The sequence below is a fragment of the Taeniopygia guttata genome, chromosome 5 (assembly GCF_048771995.1).
Source record: "Taeniopygia guttata chromosome 5, bTaeGut7.mat, whole genome shotgun sequence".
Taxonomy (NCBI): domain Eukaryota; kingdom Metazoa; phylum Chordata; class Aves; order Passeriformes; family Estrildidae; genus Taeniopygia; species Taeniopygia guttata.
Genome location: NC_133030.1, coordinates 19,756,554 through 19,770,284, shown reverse-complemented (window position 1 = coordinate 19,770,284; position 13,731 = coordinate 19,756,554). Strand labels below are relative to the sequence as shown.

Below are 13,731 nucleotides of genomic sequence, written 5' to 3'. Positions count from 1 at the left end.
GTGCAGCCCATACCAGCTGCTATGAAGAAAACTCTATCCCAGCCCAAATTAGCATGTGGTATAAGCAAACTTTATGCATTTTTGTTTATATGGCAGTTGGATCATCCAGTGAAAGTGTGAGTCCATGCTATGTGATAGACTGTGGCAGTGCTGAGTTGAATGGACAGTTTCTAGCTGTGGTTTGAATTAGATGCAGTCTTCAGTAGCAGCTTGAAGCTGTTTAAGAAAGCACAGATTCACTGCTTAAAACTGAATTGGAAAATAGTTCAAGTCTTAATTTATACTTGAGGTACTGGTTAGAAAAGGAAGTGACTTTTTGGCTGCCTTAGGCAAAACAGAAGTGACTGTGTAATAGGAATGTGTAACAGGAATGGCTGTATCAAAACTGGGGGAGACTGATGTTAAATCTTAACTTGCTTCTCAGTTGCTTTTTAAAAGAACCTTATTTACAGAATAGCTCATTTATCAGGGTCAGCCTTCAAAAATTTGTAGTAATGAAGTAGTCTTGAAGACTTCAAAATTAGTTTCCTCCTTGTTTTGCTATTTGATGGTGACTGGGTATACTTGGCATTTGTGTTGTCCTCTCCCCACATCTAAATCTTCTTGGTTTCTTTCACAGATAATTGGATTTGGATCAGCCCTGCTTGAGGAGGTAGATCCCAATCCTGCTAACTTTGTTGGTGCTGGTATCATACACACAAAAACCACTCAGATTGGATGCTTGCTGCGCCTTGAACCCAACCTCCAGGCACAGGTATCTGTGTAAATATCACCAGCTTAGATGCAAGTTCTCATTTGAACTAAAAATTTCTGTGTATCTGAAACTCCTTTAAGATATTTTAAAATAACTGTTACAATAGCTGCTTATGACTGCAGACTCCAACAAGAAATTAAATTTTAGCAGCTGGTCATGGCCCAGCTGGGTAAGCTGCTTCTTCAGAACAATTCTCTTTTCCTCTTGGAAGAGATTGTTGTAATATTCCAGACTGTCTTTTGCACTTTGGACCAGATTAAGCATGCTTCCTTTTGCTATTTTAAAGGAATAAAAGAGTAATTGGCTAAAAGAGAAAGCATAAGCAAGGAAGTACAATGTAAAGAGTATTTTTGCTAAAGCTTTTTTGACAGTGTTACCAAAATTAACTGAGGATTAAAAACAGGGTTTGGGTGGGTGTGTCTTCTGTTCCCTGAAGTGGTTGTACAGGGTCTTTAGACTTTTCCAGAGCATTTGCTCCTCTTTAACAGATATTCTGGATAATACCTTTCTGTTAAAACCCAAAAATACTTGAGTAGCAATAATTCGCAACAAGGGTTTGAAGATAGGGTTGTTTCAGCCAGTGGTTTGAAAAAGCTGTGTTGCTCAATGGCTTGCTGCCTCTGAGTGTTTTGAGATCCTTTTCCTAACAAAGCTTACAAAGCAAGTAAGAGGTAACTTAGTTTTCACTGTTGAATGTGCGTTCCTTTAATGCCAAATTGTTTAAATAGTATTATTTTATGTTCTTTTTCAGATGTATAGGCTCACACTACGAACAAGTAAAGAAGCTGTATCTCAGAGATTATGTGAATTGCTGTCAGAACAGTTTTAATATTAACCATGTCAGTTTTGGTTTTTCCACTTATATCACTGTCATCATACTGCAAATAAATGTCTTGTACATCACTGTCTGAGTACTGCAATGTTAACCAATACCAGCTCCCTGCCTTAATAGGACTTGACCCTTGTTTGAAATTAAGACTATAAAATGTACAGGGAAATGACTTTTTCCATTAAAAATGGCTTTTAGTGCGTTACATAAAGGGTGGGAGGGCTGTCTTTTGCTCCTTTTTTTGCAGAGGTCAGGCTTTTAAACTCGTTGAAGGGAAATTATTTTAGTTGTGGCAATCAAGAATTTCAGCTTAAAATAGCTCAAAAACCTTCTGCTTCAGTACCTTTAAGAGATACTTCCTTTGCTCTGAGCTGAAAGAAACCAATGTACTGCTGCTCGGGAAGGTTAAGTCCCATGCTAATGTAGAGTCAAAACTTTGTAAAGCTGAATATTGCCACAAGTTGTCTACTGGATGGAAGGGCAGATTTGAAGATGTGTTTGAATCTGATTAAAGTGAAGATTTATGTTGTGTCGCCAATCTTTGTATTTGAAAAATGCCACAGGACCAGATACTTAAAAGTATTAATCTTGCAATATTTTACATCCTAATGTTTTCTGATCTTTGGATTGAACACAAAAGCTATTCTTAATCCTCCTGCTTATCTCCATTAATGAGGTGAGCTTCTCTGGTAGGGGGTGAATGAGTATATACTTGTTTGTTGTTTCTCAGTGAAGTTAAATATTCTGTTCTGTGTTTCTTCTGTTTGCCATCAGACTTGACAAGTAATAGTCCTAATGATGTGATACCATTAACTGCAGAAGCTAGTACTGTATAAAAGAAGTGGGAAGAAATGGGCCCTTGAAGGGCTGTAAGGCATGCACTCTTAGGTGAAAATGTAATTTTAATCAATATCTTTTCCCCAGTGTACATTAATGTACAGACTCAAGAGGTTAAGTATCTGATACCTAAGCAGTTTCCTTCCTGTCAGTGGTAAAAATGTCCAACATGGTATAGAAAAATTCTGTTGAAACTGAAAGTAGAAGACCCAAAAATGTTCAGCTTTTCTATAGGTTTTTACAGCTGAAGTCTTTGTACCTTGTTTCACATCAAACTCTTTGCAGCCTCTCTGCGGAAGTCAGTGGACAGAAACTTTGGCTCATGCTTCTCAAGCCTTGATGTGCAACAGAAGCTGCTAAACCAAAGCAGGTGAGGTGGCCCAGTTAGAAACCCTGGGCTGGTGTCAGCAAGAGCTACAGATCATGGTGAACAAAATCAGCTACTGCTGACAGGAGAAAGGAACCTCAGGTCAAGATTTCCTCATGGTCATTGAAAGGAAGCCTGGGACTGCTGTTTCACAACACATACAGACAAACGTGCCCAGGAAATTAAGGTGTTGAGTCATGGTGGTGATACTGAAAATACATTTAAATGAGGCTGCTTTCATGCTGCCCATGCTCAGCAGTTGACAGGATTCTCCATGATTGAGTGTGCCTTGCTTTTTGTCTTCAGTGCTTTGAGCTTAAATTATGGAACTGGGAGATTGTCACTTGGTTTGGCTGATCATACTTGAGTAAAAGTGAAAAATGAGGAACAAAGGTTTGGCTGTGATGTGTGAATTTTGGGGGATGTGTTTTGTTTTTCCAGAAATGGCTAGTAACTATGGATATTAAAGCTGAAAACTAGGCTAAAGGCCTGGTCTTTCTGCAAAAGTTCTCTTGAACAATTGGCCCCTTTAAGACTTTTCAAATTCTTCTTACTTAAGACTCTTTAATCATAAATACCGTCATTGAAAATCTTGGTGAGTGGTTCCTGCGGTCAGGTTGGGCTGTTGACAAATACTGTTGGAATACCTTTTGTTTTGGCTTCATGATGTTCTGTGTCTCATTATTAGTCCTGTTATGTTAACCATGCTCTTGGCTGCTCTGTTAAAATCTGATGTGCTGAACTAAAGGGAGTCTTAGCAAAGACAGAGGAGGAGGTTCTCTTTTGTATTTTCCAAATCCTATTGTATATCTGTTCCCCTGAAAAATGCTCTGTGCCCTCATTAAAGGACACCTTGAGACACTGCACTACTTTATTTCACTTTGCTTTGGTTCAAGCTGTGCTAAAATGTGCATTAAAATGTGGGAAGGAGGGGGGGTAAGGGAAAGTGTCTTTTCAGTGGTGACTGTGTTAAGCTTATGACTGTTCACTCTTTGTATTAAATGTCAGCTCAATGAAGCCATGAGCAGAAAAGTGAACAAATTAAAGACAAATACTTGATTTTATTTTTTTGTGAATGATGGTTAACTTACCAGTGATGTATCCTGTCAAGCAGACAAAGTAATTTCTGCAGTAAACAGTGTTATTGTTTTTAAGTGCAGTATTTTCAGGCATTGACATGTGAAAATAACTGAATAGCAAAACAGGTAGCATATGTTCATTCTTGACCTACACTCCAGTATGTAACATTTATGGTGATTGTCTTATTTGTATAAAACAAAGTTCTGTCAAATTAAGTGGAGAATTTTCATATAGAAGACTATATATTAGACTATATTCATCAGAAGAACATATTAAGATTAAATAAATGATTAGAACAGTGATGAAACTGTCCTTTTTTTGTCTGGGGGCATGAAGGTGTAAAAAGTATTCTCATGGAATTGTTGTAGAACACATTTGCTGTGATTCTTTTATGAGAAGTACGGGTGGGTTTGTTCATTGGAATCTTACCTGGTCTACAGATTTCTGCTTCCCCAGTGAGTGAGTTTGATTTTGTTCTTGTTTGGTTACAAGTTATAAATAACTCTGTTTTAAAAAAGCCCCAGCTGTAAAATCTTTCTCCCTAGAGTGTTTAACAACAGTAAGTATGTGAGCAGTACTTGCTGCAGTATACTGCTCTAATAGCAGGGTAGGGTTGAGGCTAAGCAGCACACACCTGTATTGCATGTAGGGTTGATGGCACTGTAGAAAAAGAGTCATCTGCACTTGCTAAAAGGGAAAAAGGCACTCCGAGCTTTTCTGCAATAATACAGCTCTTAAATGACTTGCAAACGAAGTAAAGATTGCCTAGAGTCACAGCAAGTAGAATTCGCTTGTGAGTGAACCACTTATATCCTGTTAGATGGCTGTGGGCTTTGATTTCTTGCAGATAAATGTCTTCAGCTTCCTGCTTTATCCCAAAGCTGCTCTGTGTGTGTTAGTTACATTTCTAGAAATGTCCCACCATGCTAAGGGAAATATCCCCATTCACCTTTGGGTCATGTAGCACCTTGCTTTCCAACCCTGTTATCTGTGACTGATGAGCACATACGCTGTGTCCACCTTCAAAGGCCAGAACTGGTCACTTCCTTTCTCCCACTCAGGCAGTGTGCTCTTCCATAGGGCCAAGTTAACTGTAGTGAATCTAGTAAGACTATTTTTCAGTTAAAATAATTGGTCAAATAAGGAGAAAGAAGTTAGCAAATTCAGTTCCTTCTGCTTTATTTGAACATTGAATTTCTGTTACTGCCCAGTGCTTGGGCCAGGTTTTAACTTCTGGTTGAATAAATCACCCTGAGAAAGGCCAAACAGTTTCTTGACTTCCCTCGTGATCCACATCCTGAGCCTGTTCTTTATTTCTGTTGCCTGTTCTTTCTTTCCTCCTCTGCACCCCACCCTGTTCCTGATCAGGAATAATTTATCTGGTACTTCCATTGGTAGTCCAGGCTGCTGCTCAGGCAGCCTGACAGCAAGGCTGTCCTGTGTAATCAGTACAAGAGAACCCAGCAATGAGCTGTGGAAAGATTAACTTGTGATCAGGATTTAATTACAAAATATAGTATCTGCAGCCACCAGGTCTGACTAGTGTGTGCAACTGTCAATGTCACACACGCAGCCACTCAATGCAATTATTTCTGTGGTGAGCCTTCTTCCAGGATTATCTGGGTCTTGGCATGGCAGTTGGAATTGCTTCTTAAGAAGTTCAAGTGGCCTACAGCAGCCACATGCTGTGTTGACAGTCATCTTCTCGATATCCAGCCTGTGTGGAAGGGAGGGATAATCAGTTGGCATTTGTTTACAGCATTTTAGGCTCACAGCCTTTCAAAGTATATTAACTTCTTTCTTTCCTATGGTAAGAGGTTTAGAGGAAAGAGCACAGCCCTCAGTTGAGTGGATCTGTCAACTTCAGGACTACAAATAATGTGGGAAATTACTCCATTTTAAGTTCTCTTGAGGCAGAAACTCTGGTGTACTCAGCTGCTGCCTTCCAGTTTAGAACAGGACAGACTTGATGATCCTTGTGGGTCCTTTCCAGCTCAGGATAGTCTGTGATTCTATGATTTCATCATCTGTTAGACTTCAGACCTCACTGGAAAACTAATAGAATTTTATTCCCCTGGTATCTTTTTGGCCTTCTGAGTATTTGTAAAGTACCTAGGGATTAAATTTGTTAAAGCTGCGCACTGGACTACTTAGAGTTTACAAAAGGTCTCTTTCACAAATGCTGAATTGAGTGTGTTCCTTTTGCAGTTCACAGAGGAAGGAGAACCCCTTTCTCCTCTGCACAGTCAGTGCTGGAATCTAAGGCGGTGGCTGTATGATGTCAGTTCTGGGTGTGAGGTCAGCTAACAAGGTAGAAGACTTGCACATAATTTCTGAATTCACAGTACAGGTAGGTGAAGTGAGAGCTTAAATAGGCAGGTAAGGATTTGAATCTGTCCTTATAGTACTGCAGTTCTTAGGCTGTTGATTCCTGACTGTGTTCAGCCTCCCGCTGGCCTTGATTCTGTCTTTCTCTTTGTCAGTGGGAAACTGTATCAGTATCAGGCCATAACTCAGGTATGGGAAAAAGAGAGTTAAGGAAAAAAGTATTTTTGGGAAAAACCTCTTTTGAAGCAGAGAAAAGTTTTCTTGGTTTCAGTTAAAACTGGGTTTTAACCACAACTTTCTTGGCAATTGAGACAAACCTTAACTCTAAAAGTCTTCCTCCAGGTGTCACAGTCCTTTTGTAAACTCTCAGGATAGAAGGTCAGTTGCTCAGTTTTCAAAATGATGGGGGACACTTGAATGTGCTTTGAAGGGGACAATTTTTAGCATAAGGATTAATCAAAATTAGTCCCTGCAAAAGCAAAACCATTCATTGTTTTCCATTCTTGAACTTTGTATTGGCTTGGATTATTGGGAATGTAACTTTTTTTTTTTCCCCCCAATAACTGAACTCTAATACTGCTGCACTGTTTACTTGTATTGAAGCCTTGATTTCCTGAGAAGTCAGATTCTCCTAATGGGCAGCAGAACTGCACAGGCTCAGATAGTACCCTTGTAATTATAAAATATACCTGAATGACACTGTTAGGAGCATGTTATGAGACAACTGAAGTGGCATTAGTTACCTTAGATGAAATTTCTTATTTTACTGTCTTAGCTATTTGAAATAGATATTTATAGTCCAAACCATTTTTTCAGTCTTCAAAAAACAAACAAAACCACAACCCCAACCATCAAAATAACAAAATAGCCCTCCAAACTTGGAGTACTGATGTCTGGCTTTTCTTAAAGACAAAACAACAAAAACTTAAGGAAGTGAGATGACCTTCCTTGATTAGATGTAAATCCCTACGTAATTAATGACCTTATTGTTGCTATTAACTAGTTTATGCAGCAACATTGTACACTGCTGGGTGGATGCTAACCACATTTTCCTCCCTGAATTATAAAGGCACAGTTGTTCATAAATTTCCCTACTTAGAGATGACCAAATAAGGAAAACAACTTTAGTACTGTACAGCCTCAGTTATTCTTACTTTGTTGAAGAGGGACATGATCCTTCACATCGGCTCAAAGTGACATTTGTGGAACAGCCTTTGTAAGTGATTTCTTCTTCATATTCAACTTCTCTACAATTCTCTGTCAAATGTAAAAAGAAAAAAATTCTGCTATAATTCATCTTGGTCTTCTTGAGTGACCTTTGTTAGATGCCCAAAGCCTCCATATTTGGTTTCCTGGAAAACCATTCTTATTGCATGAGATAATTAACAAGTCACAAGTGAGTTATATAGCAAGAGAAGATTTTGAACTGGGCACTAAAGTTTCAAGAGAGGCTTACCCTGGAGGACAACAACAAAAAAAAAAAGAATAAAGTTCTTTTTTAAGAAAACAGAAGTTGTTGGAATTACAAATGAGCACAAAAAAAAAAAAAAAAAAAATCCTGTTAAGAATATAGTACACATTTGGTCCAGCATTAATCCTCTGCTGAGAACACAAAGATGCAAAGACAACAAACATTCTGGTAGAATTATTTCTGGTTCACAGACTTGACTTATTTGAAAATTGCTTAATTTACTCATTTTAAGGATATATTTATATATTTATAGGTAGCCAGAAATTCACAACTTGCCTTGCTGTGGAGAAAGTAATGCTACGTTAGGTAACAATTCTGTGTGTCAGTGTTGTATTTTCTCCTGCCTTGAAGCACCACACTAAGCACTTTATGAAGCAGAAAGCTGACTGAAAACAAGTTTTCCAAGGAGTTGAAAGATAGTATTTGAAGTTTATATTAAGGAGACAAAGATGTTGAAAACTATGAAGGAAATTCATACACTGCTCACATCTGGTCCTGTACAATGATATTTTAAGCACAGTCAGGTTCCCCGCTGAGAGAAAGGTTATAGATTATTGAACATTATTGCAGGGGAGGCTCAGTTAATGCTGTAGTATGGCTTTGGGATTTTTTTTATTAGAAAATAAGACAACTATTAACTGGGCAGTAGACTAAGACACTGTATCTATTGCCCAAGTGTGCAAAGCATGTGAGAGCTAACAGGAAGGCTGCAGGGTAATGAGGGGATAGCCTATTCCAATAAGAGGTTTCTTATATTGCTTTTTAAGATGGCAGAATAAAGGTTCTGTGGCTCTCCTGAAATGCATCCTGTCAGACTCTTTAACTCACAATTCTTAACATTTAAAATACTGAATAACAGGGAACCTGTATGAAGTCTAAGATGTCATATAATAGCTTTAGAAAAATAACTGCAGAAAGAAAAGATGGAGCCAATGGGTACAAACAGGATCATAGCCAAAGGATATGTAAAAAAAATTCATACACTCATCCAAAAAAAGGCGTTAAAAGCAAATCCATGATAAAGGAAATTATATGGAATACATTACCATGTGGCACTGTTGATGGCATGACAGAGGACAGGGATGTTGAAAGTCCAGAGGTGAGAGGAGAAGATGATGTCGTGCGGGCAGTGGTCAGTGTTGTTGTGCGCAGGGAACTCTGTTCAACTGACTGTGTAGACGCCATTGTGATAACATGGGGAGCAAAGGTAATAGTTGTAGATAAAACAGTTGGGATCAAAGCTGGCCTAGACTGGGTAGAGATACTAGTAGGGACAGAAGATGTTTTGCCATGTGGAGTCAATGTGGTGTTTTCGAAGTAAGAATGTGTAGTGCTCTCAGACCTAAATGTGGAAGTAGTCGGGGATGTAGGCACAGACATTGTGCTGACGGTTGAGGCCGAAGCAGACGAGAATGGAGACATGGCAGTGGATGGCAGCTGGGTGCTAAGTGGGCTGCTGGGGACATGCGGAGAGCTGGGATGTGGAGAGGTTTCCAAAGGCACTTCTGTGGAGACAGAGGTCTTGGAGGTGCTGGCCATGGTCTGATGTGTGGTCACAGGTGGCGCAATGTGTGGCACCGTTGACTGTTCATGCGGGAAAGCTGCCAGGAGGAAGGCACAGGTAAAACTCAGGATGCCCACCTGGACACTTCTCTCCCCTTATTCAGACATGGGGAGAGAATCAGTAACACCAAAGCAGGAACAACCACACATGTCCAGAGAGAGACAGTTTTCAGAAGTGAAGAAATTAAAAGCCAAATGAGGATCCACTGATGAGGTACAAAGGCAGTCACTCACAACATTGCACCACTTGCCAATATCCAGCCAGTCTCCAAGCAATGGCTACTTGGCAGTAACTGCCCTATTCTCACACTGTACAGCTCAGCATGATATTCTGTGGTATGCAGTGTCTCCTTGGACACGGGCTTTGGGCCAGCTATGCTGGCTGTGTCCCTGATGGACCTGTGACCACCCCATGCCCACTCCCTGGCTGACAGAAGGACAAAGAGAGGGGACCAGGGGTGGAGCTGGCATTCCTGAGCAACCACCAAAGCACTTGGTGCGATCAACACAGGCTGGGACTCACATCTAAAACACAGTACCAGGAAATGTGCTGGGAACAATAATTAGCTCTATCCCAAGCAGAGCCAGTGCACAGGCCCAAGACTACACTGGGAAACCAAGCTGGTTGATTGCAAAGTAATATAGGGGTAAGCAGCCACACAAATGCAGAAGTTGAATGTGGTTTTTGATAGAAACAATGGAGATAGGGAGGATTGGTGGAGTGACTGAAATAAGGAGAGCTTGAAAGAGCAAGCAGAAGGATGGCTAGGAAGGAGCCTTACCAGGCTGTGAGGAGCTAAGCCATGTTGAGGACACAGTTGAGGAAGGAGAAGAAGCAGGTGATGGCAGCATGCTGGTTTTGACTGTGGTGGGTGCAGAGGACTCTGTTACAGGCAATTCCTTTGCAGCACTGGTTGTTGGGGAAGAGGTCTTGGGCCTCAGGGTTGTAGGTGTGGGCCTGGGGATGGTGCTGGGAGCTGCTGTGGAGGATGCTGTGGAAGTGGTGGCAGTGGATGGCAGCCGGGTGCTGAGCGGGCTGCTGGGGGCAGGCAGAGAGCTGGGATGTGGAGAGGCTGTTTCCAGAGGCACTTCTGTGCTGCTTGGTGGGCTGGCTCCAGTGGAGACAGAGGTCTTGGACGTGCTGCTGATGGAGGTGGCGGCTGTGGTCTTTTGCGTGGTCACAGGTGGCCTAATGTGTGGCACAGTTGACAGTTCATGGGTGAAGGCTGCTGGAAGTAGAGCACAGAGCTTTTGAGGATGAGGGCAGCAAAAGCTGGAAAGGGAGGTGGTCAGTTGCCGCGGGTTTAGAATATCAACAAAACCAACAGGGCTGTGCTGCACTTATTCCCTAGGAAGAAGGGAGCACTGATACTGTGAGTCCTGCCTACAGGCTGTCTGGTTTCTGTCTTTTTTAAAAGGGAGGAAATGGATACAGTGCCTTCCAACAGGCAACATTCCACTACCTATTCCTGGAAAAGGACTCTCTGTGAATTTGCCCATGTCCCTTTAAGGAAGAGGCAGAGCTTAAGGACAGTCCCCTCCCAGACTGTACGTTCAAGATCCATGGGAGAGACCAGTGTCTCAGAGTCCTACCTAAGTAAGGCCATACTACGGTCCCAAAGCTGAAAGAAGGGCAAACGGTGAACAAAAACACAAACAACTCTGAAAAGAACCTGTGTGGCAGGACAGAAAGAATCAAAAATGGAGTTCAGGCAGGAGCCTACCAGGGTGTGAGGAGCTGAGCCTTGTTGAGGACACAGTTGAGGAAGGAGAAGAAGCAGGTGATGGCAGCGTGCTGGTTTTGGCTGTGGTGGGTGCAGAGGACTCTGTTATAGGAGACTCCTTTGCAGCAGTGCTTGTTGGGGAAGAGGTCTTGGGCCTCAGGGTTGTAGGTGTGGGCCTGGGGCTGGTGCTGGGAGCTGCTGTGGAGGATGCTGTGGAAGTGGTGGCAGTGGATGGCAGCCGGGTGCTGAGTGGGCTGCTGGGGGCAGGCAGAGAGCTGGGATGTGGAGAGGCCGTTTCCAGAGGCACTTCTGTGCTGCTTGGTGGGCTGGCTCCAGTGGAGACAGAGGTCTTGGAGGTGCTGCTGATGGAGATGGCAACTGTGGTCTTTTGCGTGGTCACAGCTGTCACAGAAGGTGGCATGGTCAACATTTTATGGGGGAAAGCTGCCAGGAAGGAAGCAGAGGTCAGTTGTGGATGAGTATAAGAAAAAAAGAGAAATGTGTCTATTAAGAGGCTTTAGATTGCTAATGTTAACAAAAACAGCAAAGCTGTGCTGTACTGAGTATTCCAGGGGAAAAGGGAACACTTCTACTGTGGGTCCTGTCTACAAGCTGCTGTCTGGATTCTTTAACAAAAAGGGAGGAAATGGATACAGTGCCCTCCAACAGGCAACATCCACTTTCTGGAAAAGGACCCTGTGTGAATATGCATGTGTCTGTCCCTTCAAGGAATAGGCAGAGCTTAAGGAGAGTCCCCTCTGAGACTGGCAGGCCAGGCTGCATGGCAAAAAGAAGTGCCCCAGAGCCATAACAATACCATACCAGTGTTCCAATGCGGAAACAAAGGGGATAGAGAGCAAAAACTCAAACAACTCTGTAAGGAACCTGGCTGGCAAAGATGTGGAAATGATGTGTGGCTGGTAAGGATGAGTGGAAAAAGGGAGAGAAGCAGGAGGGACCAGGATGGGTAGGGAGGAGCCTTACCAGGCTGTGAGGAACTGAGCCTTGTTGAGGACACAGCTGAGGAAGGAGAAGAAGCAGGTGATGACAGCGTGCTGGTTTTGGCTGTGGTGGGTGCAGAGGACTCTGTTACAGGCGACTCCTTTGCAGCACTGGTTGTTGGGGAAGAGGTCTTGGGCCTCAGGGTTGTAGGTGTGGGCCTGGGGCTGGTGCTGGGAGCTGCTGTGGAGGATGCTGTGGAAGTGGTGGCAGTGGATGGCAGCCGGGTGCTGAGCGGGCTGCTGGGGGCAGGCAGAGAGCTGGGATGTGGAGAGGCCGTTTCCAGAGGCACTTCTGTGCTGCTTGGTGGGCTGGCTCCAGTGGAGACAGAGGTCTTGGAGGTGCTGCTGATGGAGGTGGCGGCTGTGGTCTTGTGCGTGGTCACAGGTGGCCCAATGTGTGGCACAGTTGACAGTTCATGGGTGAAGGCTGCCAGGAGGAAAACAGCTCAGTTGAGGATGAATACAAGAAGAGTAGGAAATGGAGGTGGTCAGAGCACTCATATTGTGGATAGAATTTAAAATGGGATGCCAGTTCAGCAGTGAGTATTTCTGGGAAAAAAAGGAACACTGGGATTATGAGTCTTCTCCACAAGCCATTGTCTGGCTTCTTTCCTAAAATGGAGGAAATGCATATAGTAGCTTCCAACAGGCAAGATCTCAGTACCCGTTCGTGGAAGAGTACCCTGTCTGGATATGCATATCTCCATTCAGTAACTAGGCAGAGCATAAAGTCAGTCTCCTTTAAGAAAGGAAGATTCCATGGGAAAGAGAAGTGCCCCAGAGCCTTAAACAAGTAAGACCTTACTAGTGTCCCAAATCAGAAAGAATGGGGGAATTTGGAGCAAAAACTAGAACAACTGTACAAGCAACCTATGTGGCTGGTAAGGATGAATGGAAAAGTGAGAGAAAGGGAAAGCAACAGGATGGGTAGGAGGAAGCCTTACCAGGCTGTGAGGAACTGAGCCTTGTTGAGGACACAGTTGAGGAAGAAGAAGCAGGTGATGGCAGCGTGCTGGTTTTGACTGTGGTGGGTGCAGAGGACTCTGTTACAGGAGACTCCTTTGCAGCACTGGTTGTTGGGGAGGAGGTCTTGGGCCTCAGGGTTGTAGGTGTGGGCCTGGGGCTGGTGCTGGGAGCTGCTGTGGAGGATGCTGTGGAAGTGGTGGCAGTGGATGGCAGCCGGGTGCTGAGCGGGCTGCTGGGGGCAGGCAGAGAGCTGGGATGTGGAGAGGCCGTTTCCAGAGGCACTTCTGTGCTGCTTGGTGGGCTGGCTCCAGTGGAGACAGAGGTCTTGGACGTGCTGCTGATGGAGGTGGCGGCTGTGGTCTTTTGCGTGGTCACAGGTGGCCCAATGTGTGGCACAGTTGACAGTTCATGGGTGAAGGCTGCTGGAAGTAGAGCACAGAGCTTTTGAGGATGAGGGCAGCAAAAGCTGGAAAGGGAGGTGGTCAGATGCTGCAGGTTTAAGATATCAACAAAACCAACAGGGCTGTGCTGCACTGAGTATTCCCTGGGAGGAAGAGAACACGGAGACTCTACAAACTGTCTGGTTTCTGTCTTAAAAGAAAGGAAATGGATACAGTGCCTTCCAACAGGCAACATTCCACTACCTATTCCTGGAAAAGGACTCTGTGAATTTGGATGTGTCTCTTTAAGGTACAGACTGAGCTTAAAGACTGGCAGTTCAAGCTCCATGGGAGAGATCTGCGTCCCAGAACCCTAAGTATGGCCATGCCAGTGTTCCAATGCAGAAACAAATGGGATAGAGAGGAAAAAC

At 43.3% G+C, this 13,731-nt stretch overlaps 2 protein-coding genes across 18 annotated transcripts in view; one reads left to right on the top strand and one right to left on the bottom strand.

Annotated features, from left to right (window-relative positions):
- The window catches only part of AP2A2 (adaptor related protein complex 2 subunit alpha 2), a 44,516-nt gene extending 40,342 nt beyond the window's left edge, over positions 1-4,174 (top strand). For all 4 annotated transcript variants that reach the window (XM_012574170.5, XM_012574169.5, XM_012574168.5 and 1 more), the window contains 2 exons: positions 620-754; positions 1,506-4,174. In XM_012574170.5, coding sequence (XP_012429624.2) covers positions 620-754; positions 1,506-1,583 — 213 coding nt within the window. In that variant the 3' untranslated portion in view covers positions 1,584-4,174. The remainder of the gene's footprint in view (positions 1-619; positions 755-1,505) is intronic.
- An 855-nt stretch (positions 4,175-5,029) lies between these two features.
- MUC6 (mucin 6, oligomeric mucus/gel-forming) overlaps positions 5,030-13,731 on the bottom strand; it is a 44,587-nt gene continuing 35,885 nt past the window's right edge. For 6 of the 14 annotated variants that reach the window (XM_072929785.1, XM_072929793.1, XM_072929790.1 and 3 more), the window contains 7 exons: positions 12,899-13,342; positions 11,938-12,381; positions 10,954-11,397; positions 10,012-10,458; positions 8,713-9,267; positions 7,350-7,452; positions 5,030-5,584 (listed from right to left, as the gene is read on the bottom strand). In XM_072929785.1, coding sequence (XP_072785886.1) covers positions 5,407-5,584; positions 7,350-7,452; positions 8,713-9,267; positions 10,012-10,458; positions 10,954-11,397; positions 11,938-12,381; positions 12,899-13,342 — 2,615 coding nt within the window. In that variant the 3' untranslated portion in view covers positions 5,030-5,406. The remainder of the gene's footprint in view (positions 5,585-7,349; positions 7,453-8,712; positions 9,268-10,011; positions 10,459-10,953; positions 11,398-11,937; positions 12,382-12,898; positions 13,343-13,731) is intronic. The other 8 variants (XM_072929788.1, XM_072929794.1, XM_072929787.1 and 5 more) reach the window with 7 other exon arrangements.